The sequence below is a fragment of the Apium graveolens genome, chromosome 6, assembly GCF_009905375.1.
Source record: "Apium graveolens cultivar Ventura chromosome 6, ASM990537v1, whole genome shotgun sequence".
Classification (NCBI taxonomy): Eukaryota; Viridiplantae; Streptophyta; class Magnoliopsida; order Apiales; family Apiaceae; genus Apium; species Apium graveolens.
In genome coordinates, this window is record NC_133652.1 from 266411640 (window position 1) to 266432889 (window position 21250).

The following is a 21250-nucleotide window of genomic DNA, read 5'->3' on the forward strand; positions in this document are numbered from 1 at the left end:
TCATGGACGACTTCTCTGTATTTGGCGATTCTTTGGATGAATGCCTACAGAATCTTGGACATGTTCTCAAGAGATGTGTTGAGACCAATTTGGTTCTCAATTGGAAAAAAATGTCACTTTATGGCGCGACAAGGCATTTTTTTTGGGCACAAGGTATCTAGTAAAGGTCTTGAGGTGGACAAAGCCAAGTGGGGGTCATTGAAAATCTTCCTCCACCAATTTCTGTTAAGGGAATTCGCAGTTTTCTTGGTTATGCAGGTTTCTATATATAGGTGTTTCATCAAGGACTTCTCTAAGATTTCGAAGCCATTGTGCAATTTGCTAGAGAAAGATGTCCCTTTCAAGTTCGATGACGAGTGTCTTGTCGCCTTTGAGACATTGAAAAAAAGTTTAATCACGGCACCTGTCATAATTGCACCTGACTGGAATGAACCTTTTGAGATGATGTGCGATGTAAGTGACTATGCAGTTGGAGCAATTCTTGGGAAGAGAAAGAACAACATATTTCATGTGGTCTACTACGCTAGTAAGACCTTGAATGGTGCTCAACTGAATTATACTACTACGGAGAAAGAACTCCTGGCTATTGTCTATGGTTTTGAGAAATTTCGATCTTATCTACTTGGGACTAAAGTGACAGTTTTTATTGATTACGCTGCGATTCGTTATCTCGTTTAAAAGAAGGACTCGAAGCCTAGATTGATCAGATGGGTTCTTTTGCTTCAAGAATTTGAATTAGAGATCAAGGACATAAAGGGGACTGAAAATCAAGTCGTTGTTCATCTCTCGCGTTAAGAGAACCCTAATGTTACTTCACTAGACAAGACATTGATAAATGAGTCTTTTCTCGATGAGCAGCTCTTTGGAGTGCAAGAGGAAGAATCGTGGTTTGCAGACATTGTGAACTACCTTGTGAGTAACATCATGCCTCCCGACTTATCATATGCTCAAAGGAAAAAGTTTCTACATGAAGTGAAGTGGTATATGTGGGATGGGTCGTTTCTTTTTCGACAAGGAGCTGACCAAATCATCAGGAGATGTATTCCTTACAGTGAAACAGGGGGGGGGGATCTTGCGAGATTGCCACTCAATGGATTATGGAGGACATTATGGTGGAGAAAAGACAGCAGCTCGTATTCTTCAAGCAGGTTTCTTTTGGCCAACCTTTTTTAAAGATGCTCATCAGTTCGTTTTGAAATGTGATCGATGTCAATGTGTGGGTAATATGTCTAAGAGGGATGAGATGCCTCTTAATGTGCTTCTCGAGGTTGAAGTCTTCGATGTTTGGGGAATTGACTTTATGGGGCCATTTGTCTCATCTTTTAACAATCAGTATATCTTGTTGGCGATCGATTATGTGTCAAAATGGGTTGAAGTTAAGGCGTTGCCAACGAACGATGCGAAGGTGGTGCTTAATTTTCTTCAAAAGCAGATATTCACAAGGTTTGGAACTCCAAGAGTCATAATCAGTGATGAGGGGTCGCATTTTTGCAATCGCAAGTTCACTGCTATGATGCAAAGGTATAATGTGAATCATCGCATTGTTACGGCTTATCATTCTCAGACGAATGGTCAAGCCGAGGTATCTAACAGGGAGATCAAGCATATTTTGGAGAAAGTTGTATGTCCATCGAGGAAAGATTGGTCTTTGAAGCTTGATAAAGCTGTTTGGGCGTATAGAACAGCATGCAAGACTCCGTTGGGAATTTCGCCGTTCCAGTTGGTTTATGGTAAGGGGTGTTATTTGTCGGTGGAGCTCGAGCATAAGGCATATTGGGCTTTGAAGAAATTGAATCTTGTTTTGGATGCAGCTGGAAAGAAGAGGATGCTTCAATTGAATGAACTCGACGAGTTTCAAATTCAAGCTTATGAGAACAACAAAATGTATTAGGAGAAAGTCAAGAGGTGGCACGTTAGGGGTCTAGTGCTCAAATCATTTGTGGCGGGGCAACAAGTTCTTTTGTTAACTCTCGTCTCCGTCTTTTTCCTGGAAAGTTGAAGTCAAAGTGGTCAGAGCCCTTCATAATCAAAACTGTGTGTCCACATGGAGCGGTAGAAATTTTTGAGAGTGATCCGGGCCAAGCATTCAAAGTCAATGGTCAGAGGTTGAAGCATTACTATGGTGACACGGCAAACCGCGAGGTGGTTAGTGTCGTTTTATTGTCCGTTTGATCTCAAGTTTCTACGTCGAGCTAACGACGTAAAACAAGCGCTTCTTGGGAGGCAACCCAAGTTTGTTGTACATTAGTAGGTAGATGAAGCAAGAAAAAAGGAGAAAATCACAAAAAATCAGAATAAGAAAAAAATTCAGGGCCAACTTCAGTAGCCAAGCGCGCCCGCGCTGATCTAGCGCGCGGCCACGCTATTTTTCCAGAAGGCAAGCGCACCCACGCTGATTGTAATCCGTTTGCATAACCTAGCAGCTCTCATGGATATTTGTTCATCCTTTTGAGAGAGTACGTTTGTAATCCGTTTTTATCTGTTAATATAAAAATTGTTGATTCTGTTGAAGCTTTGTTGAATTGATTGTATAAATTGTATTCACCCCCCTCTACAGTTGATTACGGACCTAACATATAATAAAATATTATTATTCTTATGTATAAATATATACATGTATATATAATTTAATATATATAATATTTTATTTGGTTCGGTTCGGTTTGTATTCGGTTTAAAAAATTAAAATCAAACCGCAATCATATCATTGGTTTGGTTTTTATTCGGTTTGGTTATTATTTGGTTCAATTTTTGATGGTGCAGTTTCGCTCGTTATTTTCCGGTGTCGGTTTCAATTTTTGGTTCGGTTTTGCTCATCCCTCCTCCATATATTAATGAAACATCGTCTTCAATCTAGTCAAAGAGTACCTTAACTTCTCAATTGCCCGTGTATTAGCAGCCACACAATCATCATCACCAAAGCCTCCAGTTGTGCCTCCTTAAAACATCGTATCGAGGTAAATCCTTGCTCTAATGTTACTTGACGCAAAACGGAAGCATATAATAAAAAGAAGTGTCGATCCTCGCAAGTATAATCAAACAATAAATTCTTAAACACCTTAAATCCATGAGGTAAACCTCACATTTATGATGAAAAATTCTTGAATCCACAAGAAAAATAAGAGAAAATTTCTACGATTTTTATTTAATAAAAATTATAGTCTGTTACATCATAACAATATTTATATAAGGATATAAAATCTCAAAACGAAATAAAAAAAAGTACTAAAAGTAACGTGATCATGCAGTTTAAGCATACACATGCACCACAATCTCAAACCACTGAAACATCTTCCTGTTTAGGCATGATCATGCAGCCCGTCAGTATAATCATGTTGTTGTCTTCTAAAACTTTATTCTGTTTTGGCATGATCATGCAGTCTATCAACACGATCATGTTGTTGTCGTCTCTTACTTCCTTACAAGTCTATTCATATCAAGTTTTCTATTCAAAATCCTGAACCTCTCGTCCTACATAGGGTGCTAATTCAGTGTATATGATGATAGCGCAATACTACAATTTTTTTAATTATAGTTAACCTCTTTAAAGTAATACTCTTGGGATCGGAAAAAAATATTACTTTATCGATATAATAATATTTTATTATTTTATCGAATATATATCTTGAATGCTATTAATATTGCCAACATGACTTGAAATATTGATGTAAAAATAAACAAACAAAATTACAAATTATTTTCGGTATTGCAAGATTCGTTTTGAAAAAAATGATAAACAAGAATTTGGTGAAATAAATGAAGGTATCGAAGGATTAAATGAAACTATCTCTAAATTAGGATAAAAGAATGTGATGGATGTTGAACATCTCTTAAATTATCCAAGTAAGAATGATGGAGTTATGGAATCATCTACGAATAAAGAAATCATTGAGTCGTTAATGAACACTGATGAAGGGACCAATCTTGAACCGGGCGGTTGCAATATCATTCCAAGCGTGTGTCATCAAAGAAAGCATTTCAAACGATCAACACTTTCAACAATTACTTGTTATAACACGAACAATATACCATGAGTTATTTATGATTTATATAAAGTAAATGATTAAGTTAATTTTGGCTTTGGTGTAGAGAAGAAACAAGCTACTATAGATTCATATTTTTAAAAAGAATTGATTTTTTTAACTCATATACTTTATTCATTTATATAAATATATATAATTTTGAAACTATTACTTTACATATATTACTTGAGCCCTTAATGACTTTGTAATTTTTTATTATCTTATGTTTTAGCGAGAATTTTACTTTACAATATTGACCCAAATTGGGACTGACAAAATATAATACTTAAACGAAATTATTACTTTATCAGATATTACTCAATCGAGGTTTAGCTGTATAAGCTTACAATCGGTAACAACTCGTTGGTGATAAAAATAAATTACATACATAACCCATCAATTATTTTGCATAATATGAATTAAAATATGTTCTTTTTTTCCCCGCTTGTTGGATTTGGATTCGGCTCATTATAACCTTGTGCTAGAAAAAAAGAAGAAGAAAAAAATATAAGCAGTGGACATCCTCAAGTCTGGTCCAATAAGAACTAAAATATAGGCTTCTAAGTTATACTACCGGGCTTACTAAAAAAATGTTTGTGGGCCAAAACAGCTATTTATAATTAGATGTCGTTCTTCAGACTTCAGCCAGTTTGGTACAAGATAATGACTTTTTTTCCAATTATAAAGCACTTCTTGGTTTGCTAATTTGTCAACATCCATTTTGTTTGACAATGGAAAAAACATAAAAGCTGGGTTCAAACTTGATTTATTTAATAATTGTAGGCAATAATATAATTATAAATGTATATACTCAACGAGGAATATTAGACTTTTTTTGATAGTGAAAGTAGTGTGTCTATATGAGCTTCTTTCATTTTCCAAATCCATGTCTTAATAAATAATGCAAGTCTTCTGTGCTTTCTAAAAAATATAATCACGATTCAATCAACTATAATTTATTATAAGCTAATTGGTCTAATTATTCTTGTTAGAACTATTCAAGCTAATTAAAGAAATATCACCCGTTCAATTAATCCGTATGACATGTCTAATATGGTTCTGTAGTATTTAATGAAAAAAGGCCGTGAATAATTACAAAGATTTTGTCAAATAATGATAGTATTAGTTGAACAGTATGACATACTTTATTATCTAATATTTGTAATTTTTAACACAACATATATATAAATATAGTAACTTTTAAATAGAGTACTAGCAGATTACTTTCACTTCCAATTGTTATCAATTTTCTGAATCTACTAATATGGCAGTAAATATAATTATGAGAATCAATAATATAATTATGAGAATCAATAAAATATCGGGAAAGTTGAAATAATTGGGAGTATATGAGTGGCAAGCAGATACCTATAATTGTATCTTCCCCAAAATCATTGAAAAAATGATTCTATATTTAATAAGACAGGTGTTTTCATCTCAAACTGTAATCTGTAACTCATTAATGTCAAAATCACAGGTAAGAATAAGTCAGTGATATGACAAAGGGGGATAGTGCGGGCGTTCAATGCCAAAAAACAAGAAGAGAAAATCGTAAAATTAATATTAGACATAAAAAACTGATACGAAAAATCCTGAAAATACCCGAACCTATAAAAAAGTTTGATAACGGTTGTGGTTTATTCTTTTAAACCCAACCATAATGTAAACTGTTTTATAATCTTATATCGAATCTTTCTAGTATGTGTTTTTATTATGTATTGTGGGTCCATAGGCGCAATTTATGTTACTGTTGATGATAAAAAAATAACTAGAAAATAATAGTTAATATTTTATTATGGTATATAGTAGAAATCTGATATAATATTAATTTTTTATTTTAAAATGAAATCAAGTTTTTTTTTTGAAAAATAAAATAAAAACCATCTTTATCTTTGGGAGAGATGGCTGATAGCTCCGGTCTTGAAAACCGGCATAGTATTAAGTTATTTTGAGGAAAAAGTAATTAACAAAGTAGTAGATGATTGATTATCCTTTTTTAATAACCTGCCATTTAAGAGGTTGATTTTGATAACCACCGTCTCCTTCTGATGAAGATATTTAAAATCTTGCAGCTGCAAACTTAAATGCCGCCTCTTTTATTACTCCTCATAATTCACCACCCTCTTTGCTTTATTGTGTCAAATTATAATGTTTTTTGCATCATTTTTAATTTTTGTTTTATATAAAACCCATGATTCTAAAAAACCCTTATTTTATTGATTAATTTCTTGATTAATCCTTTACAACATATGTGATCGATCCGATTTTTAAAATCCGATTATTCCTTATATATTTAATATTTTTCTTGATAATATATTACAAATAAATTATTATATAAAATAAAATTTCAATTGAATGTATATAATTATAAATTAATGATAAATATACATTAACTTATAAATTTACTACTAAAATAAGGATTCTAAAACTAAACATAATTTAAAATATAAAAATGCATCAATTTTTTTTTGATTAATCCTTCCCATTAATTTTCAGTTCTCCTATTAATCCTCAATCGATAACTCAAACTATATCTTACGATTCCCGATTTTTATAACATTGATAAAATCTTGTTGTTCTTATACAACTATGTTATGAAAGATATAATTTTCTATGTAAGTGAAATAACCTTTTAACGTTTTAAATAATAATAAAATAACCGTTTCGTTTTAACAAAAAGTTTCACTAACATATGTTCTTTTAAGTGTTTTATCATGTATACAGTTATAAGCAAATTAACATGTTTTTGTTCCCGTCAACATATCTTAAATAATATTGTTACTAATCTTATATTTGATAATAAAAGTTATCATGCAGAAAATTATAGTTCAACCAAGGACATATTAGAAGTTAAATATTTATAATATAACTTTTAAGATGTCAGTAAATTTTTTATACAAAATTAAGTTTGAGTCTGCAAAAAATATTAAATTAAAATTATATGTTTACAAAAAAAATTATCAAATTGCTTGTCAAAAAATAAATAAATACTATCAATTTAGTATTATATTTATTCTATTAAATTGCTTGCAACGTTTACAAAATGAAAATAGATAAATATAAAACTGAAACAAATTAGACACTACACAAAACACGAAGTTACACAAAATGAAACCCGTACTATTTATCAAGATTTAGCAAAGAAAGAAAAATGAAAACAATCCCAAAAATACAAATCCAAGTAAGTAGGCCCAGGGGCAGTAAAGTTTTAAATCGGCCAGATATTTAAAACATCTCCGGCTAAAGTTACGGCAACAATCACTAATATTGCCTCCCGCTCGTATATATTGTCAGTAATTCCTTAAAATCTCTCTTTCACTTTTTACTGCTTTCCTTTTTCATTTTTTACTGCTTGCCTTTTTTTTTTCTCACCCTCCTTTTCATAGAGATTATAAATAAAATCTCTTTATTATTACAGATTGGAGAGAGATTGGGAGAGAGAGGAGAGAGGAGAGAGGAGAGATTGTCTGTTTGTTGAGTAAAAACTTAAACCCAACTATATTACACACTCACATCACCACCCACTTTGTTTCTCTCTCTCTCTAAAAAATTAAATGAAAAGCTTTGACCATGTGTATGTAGCCTCTCACTATCTTTCTCTCTCTTCAGTCAACTAAAAAGAGAGAGCCAACCCAGTTCACAACAGACACAAACAACTGTACCCTTTTCTTGTTTTTCAGGTATGTCCTTTTTTCTTACAAGCATTGCTTCATGTATGTTTAGTTAAGTTTAGTTTGGTTTGTTTATGTAATGTGTTTTTTATTAAAACCCTAATTTTTGTTTACAGAATTGGATGGACAAGATTCAAAGATTAGTGATTTTGCATTCTTGATTATTTTAATTTTTGTATAAAGATGGATGATTTAACAAGATTTTTTGTGGGGTTATTTATTTTGTGTGTACTAATTAATCCTGCATTTCAACAACCACAAATTGTGCCATTGGGTTCAAGAATTGAGAGAGTGGCTTTGTTACAGTTGAGATCTTCTTTAGGGTTAAGGACTAAAGAATGGCCTATAAAGGCTGACCCTTGTTCACTTTGGGTTGGGATTCAATGTCGGAATGGGAGTGTTGTTGGAATTAATATTTCCGGGTTTAGGAGGACTCGACTTGGTAGTAGGAATCCTCAATTTTCTGTTGGTGCTCTTCCGTTGTTTGGTTCTTTGGTGTCGTTTAATGCTTCTAGGTTTTCCCTTCCGGGGTCGATTCCTGACTGGTTTGGACAGAGGTTAAGGGGTCTGCAAATTCTTGATCTTAGGGGTTGTTCTGTTGTTGGTGCTATTCCTACTAGTTTTGGGAATATGACTAGTCTTTCTGAGTTGTATTTATCGGATAATAATGTTACTGGGAGTGTTCCGGATAGTTTGGGACAATTGTTGAGGCTTTCAGTTCTTGATCTTTCACGAAATGGACTTACTGGTGTTATTCCTCCGTCTTTTGGCTTTCTTGGGAATCTTACTTTGCTTGACATGTCCGTGAATTATCTGTCGGGGACGATTCCTCCAGCTATTGGTGCTCTTTCTAAGTTGGAAAGCTTGAATCTTTCTAGTAACAGTCTTTCTTCTTCGGTTCCCTCCCAACTCGGTGATCTTTCTAGTTTAGTTGTCCTTGATCTTAGCACCAATTCTTTTTCTGGGTCAGTGGCACCCGATTTCAGAGGTTTAAGGAATTTGCAGAAAATGGTATTTGGAAAAAATCTGCTTAGTGGTTCCTTGCAAAGTAACTTGTTTGCTCCATTGACGCAGTTGCAGTCTTTAGTCTTGAGTCACAATAATTTCATTGGTGAGATTCCTGGTATATTGTGGACTATGCCGTCTTTACTATTTCTGGATGTCTCTGGCAATAACTTCACTGGTACTCTTCCCAATGTCAGTTCAGTTCCTAGTGCTAATGCTGCCATATTCAACCTCTCACGAAATATGTTATATGGAGGCCTCACAACTGTTGTCATGAGATTCAGTTTTATAGACTTGTCTGACAATTATTTCCAGGGTAACGTTCCAGATTATGCTGGCAGTAACACATCACTTGCTAGAAATTGCCTTCGAGATCAGTCGAGTCAGAGGGCTGTAGCACCGTGTGCATCATTTTATGGCGAGAGGGGACTGACATTTGATAATTTTGGCTTGCCGAATTCTACCCAACCCCCTACAAGTAAACCTCGCAAAAAGAGCCACCGGAAGTTAATCATATTGGCTGCAGTTATTGGTGGTGTGGGAATTATTGCACTTCTGATAATTATGTTAGTTCTACTGATTGTATGCACTCGCAAGGGGAACGCAAACAGCCAAAGAGGCACCGTTGTGGAGCCTGTGCCAGCAGGTGCAAGTATGCCTCCTCCCGGAGCTTCTTTGAATTTTACAAGTTTAGGAGAAGGATTTACATATCAACAGATTCTCCAGGCTACCAGCAACTTTAGTGATGCAGATCTCATCAAACATGGTCATTCTGGTGATCTTTTCCGTGGTATACTGGAAGGTGGGATCCCAGTAGTTATTAAAAAAATTGATCTAAACACTGTCAAGAAGGAAGCTTTCATGCAAGAGTTGGATGTTTTCAGTAAGGTTTCTCATACCAGACTGGTCCCTCTCCTGGGACACTGCTTAGACAACGAGAATGAGAAGTATCTAATTTACAAGTATATGCCAAATGGCGATTTATCAAGTTCTTTGTACAGGAAAACCCGATCAGAAGATGACACTTTACAATCATTGGACTGGATAACAAGATTGAAAATTGCTACAGGAGCTGCGGAAGCTCTTTCTTATCTGCACCATGAATGCACCCCTCCCCTTGTTCACAGGTATTTGAAGACTTTTTAAATTTGCTCAGCTATTTTCTCTAATTATTTACATTTCCTTAACTTGTGAACTTCTAAAAAGCCAGTTGTTTGGCTACATCCATCGATTATCCTTAAATTTTGCAAGTAGACAATTGTATATATCGTAAATGCAAAGGTTGCCCCAAAATCATTGCTTTATGTATCATCTGCTTTAAATCTTCATCTTATCATAACTGCCAAGTGTACAATGTTGCTTGAAAATGTATTAAGAATTCCAATATTACGGGTAAGTAGTGAAGAAGAACTGTGGAATTACTTTGGTTGGCATGTATAAAGATGTGGTCGACCTCAGGCATGATTTGTGGGCTATGAAGTTAATGCAGGCTAATCTCTATATTAGTATCGCCTAAAATGCAAAACATTAAGGTTAAATTATTCAGAAATCAGAATACTGTATGTACTTTCTGGTATTTATAACTGTTTGCCACTACTGTAATAGTCTCTTAGATCTATATTATTTGAATTCTGATGATGCTGGATAGGTATATGCCTATCACGTTAAACTTTTGCTCTTTATTTATAGCGCCATTTTCTGTCACAATTTATAAGCATTAAACAGTCTCTTGTATTGAATGATATAAAATAGAATGGTTACAGTAAAGTATATAGTAATGTGATATATTACAGTGTCAAGCTTTGATGTTGTAGATAGTTCATTATTGTTGTCCTATCTGGAGCTAATCTTGCAAAGGAAATAATATAAAATGCAAGTCAAAGATTAATAATACTGAACCATAATACTGAACGAGACAGTAGAGAAATTAGTGTTGGCTCATCGAGTATTATGGAAATTCCAAATTGAATAAAACTCAATGAGAACTACATGACATTGTTGATGCACAAGTTTGTTGTTGTTCCTTTATAGGGAAGTTAATTACTCAAAGAGTATTAAAAATATGAACACTTTTGATCCCTCCTTATAGCTAGATATCTTGATACTATAATACCTTTTTTCCTTTCATCCTTTTTACTTCTTTTCAAAATATGCCTTTGGTCAATTCTGTGACAACATTAGTTAGATAAACCTATTTTGGATGATATCGGAACTGGTTTGCATTTTAAAAGACGTTTCAAGTTTTTAATTGCAAAAGTTATATGCCATGTATTTTTGACTGTCTAAATATAAAATCCCAAACCTGATACACTTTGGCAAGTGGCTGTATCAGTAACCTTCCTAATTAATTTCTATCATTATTTAAATTTTTGATCATATGTTAGATATATAATTTTGTTTTTGATTTTCGGAGGGTAGTTTACACTTTTTTTTGCTAGATGTAGTTAACATTTAAACTTGCCCTACTTTTTTCTTAGACAATTCCATTGCATAGCATCACACCCATATGGTTTTACATAATTAAGTTTTTTTTAAGGTTCTCCCTTTAGCTTGAAAATAGCTTGCATCTTATTTCTAAACTGTCAGCTACGGCCCCTGTGACAAGTGCACCCCTATATTTACCAAGAGCAACTATTCAGACCATAGTTATCTAGTGCGGTTAACACACTTAGAAGAAGATATTCACTTCGATCATTCTTCTTTAAAGCCCCGCCTTTCCTAAAGTGCAAAAAATGCAGAGCACTTGAAGCGCGCTTTAAGAAGTGACTAATTTTGACGTCATTAAATGCAAGCTGTCAGTTTCATTCAATAAAGTAAGGTTATTAGCAAAACCCTAATAAGTTTATATTGGGTCCTATGGACCAAAGAAGTTTATTATTTGCTTTTTCTAATCAACAAAATCCGAAATTGGGAAATTCTTTAAGTGCGACACCTTGGATCAAGTTCTTCTTGAAGGCAAATTTTAGGTTATTCTAGAATCAAGTTATGAATAATCATGTCTCAATCAAGTTCACATTCTCCCTAAATTACAAGTTATTCACAACTAATCTCTCTTCCTGTTCTGATTTTCTAAGATTCACGCTTCTCCCCTTCGGTTCTACTCTGTTTACTCTGTTGCTTAAAAGTCTTAGGTAGTATGTTTTAAGCAACTCTAGTAAGTTCAATGTCGTGTTATATCTTATCCACTCTTTGCAATATAACATGTTTGGTTTATCTATTAGATGCGGTTTTTAATTTATTTACTAAATACGATATGCCATTTTTGTACTCTGTTTAAAATTTAATATTGTTGTCGAATATACTAATAATGAACACATATTTTTTATAAGTAGCGCGCTTTGCATTGCGCGTTGCACTTTACGCCTTAATAAACTCTGATTCAAACTGAGTAAGCATGTTGTAGATACTCGTGGGTGAATCTGTGGCACTTACTAGTTCTGAGGGGTGTGAACTATATCTTTGACCTATACTTCGAGGCACTTATCACTGGCCTCACTTTTGCCACTATTTTTTTCACTCCCATGGACAATTTTTTAATTTTGAGGAAATTGTTAAAGATTGTGGTCAGGAATCTGCAGTAAACTTAAAACAAACTTTGGAGAATGCCTTTAAAACTTTGGAATGAGAGATATTTACTACCACGAATGTTCTCTTTATTGTTTCTATTGAATTTGTAACTATGCATTTTTTACTAAAATTAATTCGGACCCTCTATGGAAGTCCTGGGATGTTGCGGAATTTGTAATTATCTATTTTATTATAGGAAATTTACATTCGGAAATCCTTTATAGGTCTTACTATGTTTTGATCAAATGGTTCTCGTGCACAAAAAATTACAAGAAAATTGTATGAACTTGTTGATTCTGTTTTGTTATATTTTATGTTTTTTAAAAATCACTAGTCAGGACAGATACCAGTTCAGAACATGTTAATTTGAAAAGGGAAGTAGTTTACTTGAGTACTGACTACTAGATCTCGAAGATACCAGTTTCCCATGTCACAGTGTTGGGCTGGGTTAGTAATGCTTTTTTGTCTTGCATCTTCGACTTTAGGAACTGTGGTTACAACAAAAATATTATTAGGGCCTACATTTGGATATTACTTACATTCAACGTAGTCTAGGGTTGTTATATATATCATAGTAACTAAATACACATATGTCATTATCGTACTGTATGCTGAGGTATGGAAACAATTAAATGCGATAATGCTAGAATATCGTAAAGAATAGGAGTATGATTTATGCTAACACATAAAGAAATTACTTTTCTATCTTTATGGAATTAAACTTTTCGTGGTTTTAGTTCTATGGGTATCTTTTTTGATACAACAGGGGATCTAGTTCAGGTTTTTTTGATACATAAGACAACTTTTGCACAAGTAGACAAATAAATCTTTATTTTCTTAAAAAAAATGTAAAGTGTGATAAATGTTTAGAACTCTACCTGATTAATCTAAGGTCTCTTGTGTTGGCGACTTGCCGTTGAAGGAAATAACAAACATGGAATTTAATATCCGGTCGCGCCTCCTAACAAAAAGTTTATTTTGGTTAGATCTTTGAGCCTTTATATTGCTTTTATCATATTATCGTCTACCATTTAATGAGTCAGCTACACGTGTCCTTGTGCTTCTTTATGAGCTTATTCATTATTGACAAATTCTGAAGATGACCCCTTTTATGCTGGACTCCATCAGTACGCTCTCCTTTTGACAGTCAAAGCAATTAATATAAATGAATTAGCCAGTTGCGCGTTATCCCCAAATTATTTTTGTTTAATTATTATTCCACATTTGAGGTAAGCGGGAAGGAAGAAGTGACAGGCATATCCCTTCCCCTTAGTTTTTAATGTTATTATCTGTGCATAAAATCAATATGTTGTCAGGATGTTATGTTTGATAGTATAACTATCTGAGTTGCTGAATATTGTAACACTCTTGTTTTTGGTTATTGAAGAGATGTTCAAGCGAGTAGCATTCTTCTTGATGATAAGTTTGAAGTTCGCTTGGGAAGCCTGAGTGAGATCTGTGCTCAAGAAGGGGAAACTAGTCAAAGCAGAATAACCAGGTTGCTGAGGCTTCCACAGTAAGTATATATAGATTCTGTACTTGTCATATTATTTTCTATTAGCACTGAAGCCTTGTCACGCCTATTGAAATGGTTATGCCACTAGTCTTTTCTTTGGTAATGTTTTACAACTTGAAATTGTGTTATGCATTTTAGTTGGTAATATATTGACACGGAACAAGAAATAGAATATTATTGAAAATGAAAATCTACCTAATAAGGAAAAGAAATCCTTTTTTTAATTCTCTTCCACAATCTAGAATATTCCTACTATTATATCTATATAACTTTAAAATAAATTACAATTGAATCTATTTTTAACTAATAATATGAAATAAATGCAAACTAATATTCTAGTTTCTTGTTCCGCATCATATATTCTATATGCCAAAATTCCATCGTTTTGATATGCCTTGACATAGTAGTCTGGTCCAAAAAATTTGAAGAAGAGAGTACTTCGATTTAAGCCAATTCACATTTCTAACTGAAACCTTTTCATCCCTATTTTCTGCAATCCTTAGATACAAGGGAAAGGTGCTACCCTGTTATTTCCATCCTGAAAAAGAATGATATTGTCATTTATACATTTAAACTCATATTTTATGGAAGTGATGCCTAAAGTCGTTATGTACTTTTTTACTATAAATATCATTTTCCCTGTAACCATTCAAAAGCTTAACTGATCCAAAGCAGTGATATTTTATTGTTTAGTAATACTGTAGAACATCCGATTACCCTTCGATTGGAACTTGAAGTTGGTGTGCACATGACAATTTTTTTTCCTAATAAAGGACATGACTTTCATGTTACCTCGTTCATAAATAATGATTTCTTGGTTAATGCTTTTGAATTCTTGCTCTTGTTCTATCTGGTTTATTTTCCTGGTTATATTTCGGGATTATATATTGTATTAAAAAATCTTCTCTTGGTTATGTGCAGGTCATCAGAACAAGGTGCTTCAGGTATGTTAAGTTTTATTAATCATTTGTCATGTATTCTATAATACTATAAATTCACCCATATATATTAGCTGCTGAGCATATGGCAAGGTCCCTATGTGTCCATATCATTTCTAAAAGTGAACAAATATATAACAGTGTTTTGCGAATACAATTCGTCATACCGAGGAACCTCCTCAGTACCAAGAATTTCTTGTTTTGTAGAGTCTTCTCCCCTAGAGGCATTACTATAACCAACAACCAAGTGATTTCTACTGAACATGAAATACTGATCATTCTTAGTAAACATAAAGCTCAATGATCTTACTGTAAGCTAATGCTACTTCCACAAGAAAAGTCCAGTATTAAAAATTAGATATTGCATTACATACTTTCTTCCTTCCCAAAAGTACTGAGTGGTTGGTGATACTTAGATTAGAGTGTTCCTTTATATTACACAATGATCTGTTCCAAATTTCTTGTCCCAAATGGGTTGTTATATATTGTTCCAGTATAGGTATCCCGAGTTAATTTTTAGAAGAGCAAGAATCTAACTATTTGAAACACTTGTCTAAACACTTCGTATGTGGAAATTCTCAGGGACACCTGCTGCAACCTGTGCCTATGACGTATACTGCTTTGGGAAAGTATTACTTGAGCTGGTAACTGGAAAGTTGGGAATTAGTGCATCTAGTGACGGAACCATGAAGGAGTGGTTGGAAGGTACACTGCCCTACATCAGCATATATGACAAGGAACTCGTGACAAATATTATTGACCCGTCTTTGATCGTGGACGAGGATTTATTGGAAGAAGTATGGGCTATGGCTATTGTTGCCCGGTCTTGCCTTAATCCAAAACCTGCAAGGCGGCCCCTTATGAGGTATATCCTTAAAGCATTGGAAAATCCATTAAAGGTAGTAAGAGAAGAGAGCACTGGCTCTGCAAGGTTGAGAACTACTTCGTCCAGAGGATCTTGGAATGCTGCTGTTTTTGGTAGCTGGCGTAGCTCATCTGATGCGGCAACAGCAGTTCCAGCAGCAGCTTCATCAAATAAAATGGAAGGCGCAAGTAGCTTCAAACACTCTAAACACTCCGGAACTTCAGGTTCTCAGGGAAGTCAGAATAATGGTGGTGATCATTCATCCTCAAATAGAAGACAACAGTCGAGGGATATATTCCCAGAACCATTAAATGAGGAAGGGGTGGAGAGGCAATAATTAGAATGGAGGGTTGATTCTTCTTGATTCTTTGTTAATAACATAGCAGGCTCCCCATTTGAGTGCCTTGCTTGAAAGACCAGAGGGCTGCAAAAGAGTCCAATTTTGCTAATATTTTACTCCAGATTTTCAGAAAGATGCACAGAGAACTAGAGTAAAATATGTATACAAGTTTGTGTGAGATGATACCGGGACACAGACTTGGTACTGCAAGATATAGGGGGCAAGGGGGGGGGGGGATGAAAGATAGTGATTAGTTTTCCGCAACTGATATTATTTGCTGGTTCTCTTGTGAAAATTGTAAATTGAAATGGTTTTGGTTTTACCCTTTAGGAGGAGAAGAACTACACAAAAGGGCAGATTTGAACTGTCTTACCCAAAATTGCTAAGTTTAATTTTGAGCCTCGCGCTTATCTGATCTTTTTGCTTGAAGGTCCACCCTCCGACAGGTTCTGGAATTTGAAACTGACCGTGTCTAGTTTACCGTGGCCATTTTCAACATTTATAGCCCAAGTTTGGTGATGAAATAAAAATGAAAGCCCAAATTGTGTTTTGTTCTTACCATGCAAAATCAAAGAAAATAAAGAGAAGTGTACAAGTAAAGAAGAAACCGGAAGAACACCATGTAATCAATTTCACCTGAAAAACCAACATGGCCTCTTCAAATAGACTAAATTAAAGGAAACTATTTTTCACTTATATAAAGGACCATTACCTCCTACACCTTTAAATTCTATTCTCACTTATATAATATTCGCTTCATTCCTCGTTTCTTTACTTTCAAAAGTTTTCTAAAATAATAAAAAAATTATAATATAAAAATTAATCATATCCACTACTTTACTTCACTATATCAATTTTATACACCACCAATTAATCACCTTTTTTTTTAATTTTTACTACTAATTCATAATTTTTCTTAATTTTCGTGCTCAAATTTAAGTACGTAGGTAATCTTTTTCTATTTATTTAAAATATATTATTAGCTTGAGTATGTGAGTAATGTTTTTCCATTTATTTAAAATATATTATTAGCTTGTGATTCTATCCAAAATTGTTGGTACAAAAATAAGATGGTTTTTTTTTCAAACAACTAATTTGCAACAATGTAACCAAAAATAAGGCTTAAATTGGTTTAAATTCACTAATCTATCTACTCTATTCGTCCTGTTTTTTTTCCCCATCAATTTAAACCCGTATTTTAATTAATTAATTAATTAAAATAATAATTATCATGATATAAAATAGGAATAATAATTTGTATCATTTATTGATATTTTATTTACCTTTTATTCATTATTTATTTATCAAATTTATGAGGGGATAATAAAATAAAATGCTGGCGCCAATGTAGTGTAAATATTAGTTATAGTCGCACGCATAGACACTCTTGTCTGAGTCTATCTGAGTTGAAGAGAAGGATGATATTATCATCTCAACCACAATACAACCTCCATTGTTACTATCCTTCTTCATCCACCACCATCAAACCCACCCATCTCTTCTTCTGTCTCTCCTCTTCCACCACCAACAACCACCCCAACCCCACCTCAACTCCACCCCCAAACCACCGTACACACAATTCCAGATCAACCCATCTCCTCATTCACCACTTAAACCCCCTTCAAGAACCCTCTTTTAACCCACCCCATCAAGAAAAAAAGCCCCAAAAAGAGCTCCTTCAATTCTCATTAGCTAGAAAAAGAACCCCTCAATTCCCTGGTTCTATTTATCCCAATGTGGATGATAATGTGGATGTGGATGCTTCTTCTTCTCTTTCGCCGATACGAAGAGTTTTGAAGGATGGTGAGGATGATGGGGATGGGCTGGATCAAGAAATGTTGATCAAGGCACTTGAGATTAGGAGGAATTTGATTGTGGAGATTTTTGTTGAGGCTATGATTAAGGGAAAGTTTGGGATTACTTATGCTAAGAATTTGGCTTCTAGGATTCCTGATTTTGTGGACTTTGTTATGATTCAAGCTGCTTCTTTCAAGAGTTTGCCTGAGTTTTCGGGTTCTTCGTTTAATTTTCGGGTTAAGGATGTTTTAGATAGCTCTGGTGTTGTGCCCCTCATTAGGTACATTCACTAAAATTGAGTTAAATTTAGTACTTTTGCGTTATATAGTGATTTGTTATTGTTTAATATATGTAGCCTTCCTTTGGATTTGCCTATTTATGCGAATTTGTCGATAAATTTTGTATGATATTAAGAAACTTCATTCCTTTTCTGTAAAATTAAAAAGTGAGGAAAGATATTTGGGATATATTTGTAGTTGTAGCTAATTTCTACTTGGTCTAGATAAGAAAAGTACACGGTATTGTTTGTAATTATGTGAAATGAATTATATTAGGTGGTTGAAACATAATGAGCTGCCATATCCAAGTATTGGGAAACTCATATGCAAGTCAAAAGGAAATCTTTATTCCATTAGACGAACTGCTGAGTGGCTCAAGACAATTCATGTGAAAGGAAGAAGCATTGGAATTGTGATGGTGAGAGCAGGAGAAGATATATTGGAGCGAAGCACAGAAGAACTGGATGAGATTGTTGACTACTTAGAGAGTAATGGGGTTAGGAGAATTTGGATGGGCTATGTGATGAGTCGGTGTCCTGAATTGCTGTGTATGAGCATGGAAGAAGTGAAGATTAGGTCAGAATTCTATTTGGATATGGGAATGAATGAACATGATTTTGGAACCATGGTTTACGACTTTCCCAAAGTACTTGGGTACTTATCTCTCGAGGAGATGAACCAAAAGGTAACTTAGTAATAGTAGTACGACCTTATTGCATTATATTTTTGCTCCTAAATACTATCAAATACCAGTGGCAATTCCTTGGCACTCTTTTCAAGATAAATTTAGTTTCCTGGTTGTGCACATTGCTGCCACGTGATAATACAGCATCTAATTCGTGACCATGTAAATGATGCAAAAGTCACCCAATTCTTGTCATTGCTGCTAAGTGATAATACAGCAACTTATGCTTGAGTTTGACCCTGGAATGATGCGGATGTTACCCAACTTTTATCTTTCAGGTTGCTTACTTGAAGGAGTTTGGTCTCAGTAGTGAAGAAGTTGGCAGATTACTTGCATTTAAGCCACATTTGATGGGTTGTAGCATTGAAGAAAGATGGAAGCCTCTGGTGAAGTACCTATATTACCATGGGGTTTCACGAGATGGCATGAAAAGAATTCTTACAACAAAACCAATACTTTTCTGCACTGACTTGGAAAGCAACATTGTCCCAAAGGTATGTTGTTAACTTAAATGTAAAAAATAAGAATATATGCTAAATGTAGCATTATCTCTTTTTCTTTTCTAATTTTCTTCGAACTTCCTTTAATTTTTAGGCTAATTAAATGGGATGATTTTATGTCATTCTAAAATTTGTTAATGTTTAAAAAAGTGATTTCTTTCAGTTTTACTTTTGCTCACTCTATTTTGTAGATTTATATTCCAGGAGGATAAGCCAAAGGAAGAACTGTAATATGTTCAGTTTTTCACTTGTAAGCTTTATAGGGATGAAACTGATGCAATGCATCTTTTCTCTGTACAGGTACAATTTTTGAGGGATATAGGAGTTCAAGCTGATGCCATTGGCAATGTACTTGTCAAGTTCCCTCATTTACTAACCTATAGCCTATACAAGAAAATTCGTCCAGTGGTTCGTAACTCTTTTTGTTCCGTCACGCTTATTGTTCTGTTTGTCGTTTACGGTTTACTTCTAGTTTGTTCCCCGTTTCACTTTTTATATTATCTAAAAAAGGAAGAGCTTCAACAGGTGATATTCTTATTGACAAAAGCTGGAGTAACCCAAAAAGACATTGGAAAGGTGATTGCTTTAGGGCCTGAGCTTTTGGGATGTAGCATTTCAAAGAAGCTGGATCCTAATGTGAAATACTTCCTGTCTCTTGGAATTAGAGTTAACGTATTGGGTGAGATGATAGCCGATTTCCCCATGCTACTCCGTTACAACACAGATGTCCTTCGTCCCAAGTACCAATACTTGCGAAGAACAATGGTCCGCCCTTTAAAAGATCTAATCGAATTTCCTAGGTACCTACCATCAAATTCTGATTTTCCTTTTGGACTCTTTACTTTATAAAATATCACAGTATCATGTATACAAAATTATCCCAAATTTAAAATATTCTGAAGCACCTCAAGTGTTGCTAACTAAATTAAAATACAGGTACATGCCTACATAAACAGCTGATACTGACAATAATATTCACATAACCAGGTTTTTCAGCTATTCACTTGAAGGCCGAATAATCCCTAGGCACAAGATTATGGTAGAAAATCGTCTAAATTTTAAGCTTCGGTACATGCTGGAGCCAGACACAGAATTTGATAAAAGGGTTCAGGCAGCAGTTGAAAAGCGCCGGAAATTTGAGCTTGGAATAACTAATGCTGCAGAATCAGCATCCCAAGTTGATTCAGCATCCCAAGTTGAAGGTTACAGGGATAATATTTCAGTTGATGCATGTGACGATGTTTATCTTTCCTCTGATTCTGAGACTGATGCGCAGACAATGTAGTTAGAACATAATTCTGCAAGTCATCTAACATGTAATTTAGAGAGAGGGTATATCTGTATATATTCAGTGTAGTTTTATATCTTGAAATCAAGTTCAGACCTCTAGATGCACATGTAATGGATACATTTATAATAGATCAAATCCGGAATGCCAGTATCCTCCTATAAAAAATGGTTTAGGTGGGTCTTGCTTTTTGTTTCTCAGTCGAGTCTAATTTTCTAGCATTTCCATTCCACAGACTTTGTAAACTTAAATGTCTACCAACTTTTATAGAGGTAGAAGAACATTTCAAGGCACCTATTTTATCTCTAGGACTGATCAGGTCATTTTTTTTGTCACTTTAAGTTTTGTCTCAAACAATCATGTCGCGAATCAAATCGGTTTGGGATCAGGCTTGTGTCATGTTTGATATTTCATAACCTTAGTAATTTTGCCCAAATTTGAATTAATTCTGTAACAAACAAGGTGAATCGTTGAAGTGAATATTTTTTTATTCGACAATAATGTAAATTTTATGTTTGTTCACAACAATAAAACATAATGAAATTTTTTATTGATAAAACATACAAGTTTGAAAGCAAAATTTTAATAAAAGATATTGTTTCATTTCCAAATTTTAGGTAAATAATTGTGATTAATTACATCGGATTGTGGGTTATGTCGGTCATTGCCACCCCCTGGAGAATACTAGCTACAATGCAGGTACTGATGGATATATTGGGCCATTTTGTGTGCGGACATATAAGTTACACATAACTTATAAGCCCGCAGGTATTTATCT

At 34.1% G+C, this 21250-nt stretch overlaps 2 protein-coding genes across 3 annotated transcripts; both read left to right on the forward strand.

Moving 5' to 3' along the window:
* The first annotated feature begins 7476 nt into the window (after positions 1 to 7476).
* Positions 7477 to 16339, forward strand: LOC141667384 (putative LRR receptor-like serine/threonine-protein kinase At2g16250). The gene is made up of 5 exons (XM_074473847.1): positions 7477 to 7702; positions 7810 to 9825; positions 13653 to 13781; positions 14703 to 14725; positions 15302 to 16339. Exons 2-5 carry the CDS (start codon positions 7877 to 7879, stop codon positions 15919 to 15921), a joined length of 2721 nt encoding a protein of 906 aa, XP_074329948.1. The 5' UTR covers positions 7477 to 7702; positions 7810 to 7876; the 3' UTR covers positions 15922 to 16339.
* Positions 16340 to 17291: 952 nt separating this feature from the next.
* Positions 17292 to 20672, forward strand: LOC141667465 (transcription termination factor MTERF2, chloroplastic). Of its 2 annotated transcripts, none has more exons than XM_074473970.1 (6): positions 17292 to 18001; positions 18276 to 18684; positions 18963 to 19178; positions 19485 to 19592; positions 19710 to 19984; positions 20172 to 20672. In XM_074473970.1, the coding sequence occupies exons 1-6, from the start codon at positions 17343 to 17345 to the stop codon at positions 20467 to 20469; spliced, it is 1965 nt and encodes a 654-aa protein (XP_074330071.1). In that variant the 5' UTR covers positions 17292 to 17342; the 3' UTR covers positions 20470 to 20672. The 2 variants fall into 2 exon arrangements, with proteins under 2 accessions (XP_074330071.1, XP_074330072.1); XM_074473971.1 differs by having other exon boundaries at positions 20121 to 20259.
* The last annotated feature ends 578 nt before the right edge of the window (positions 20673 to 21250 follow it).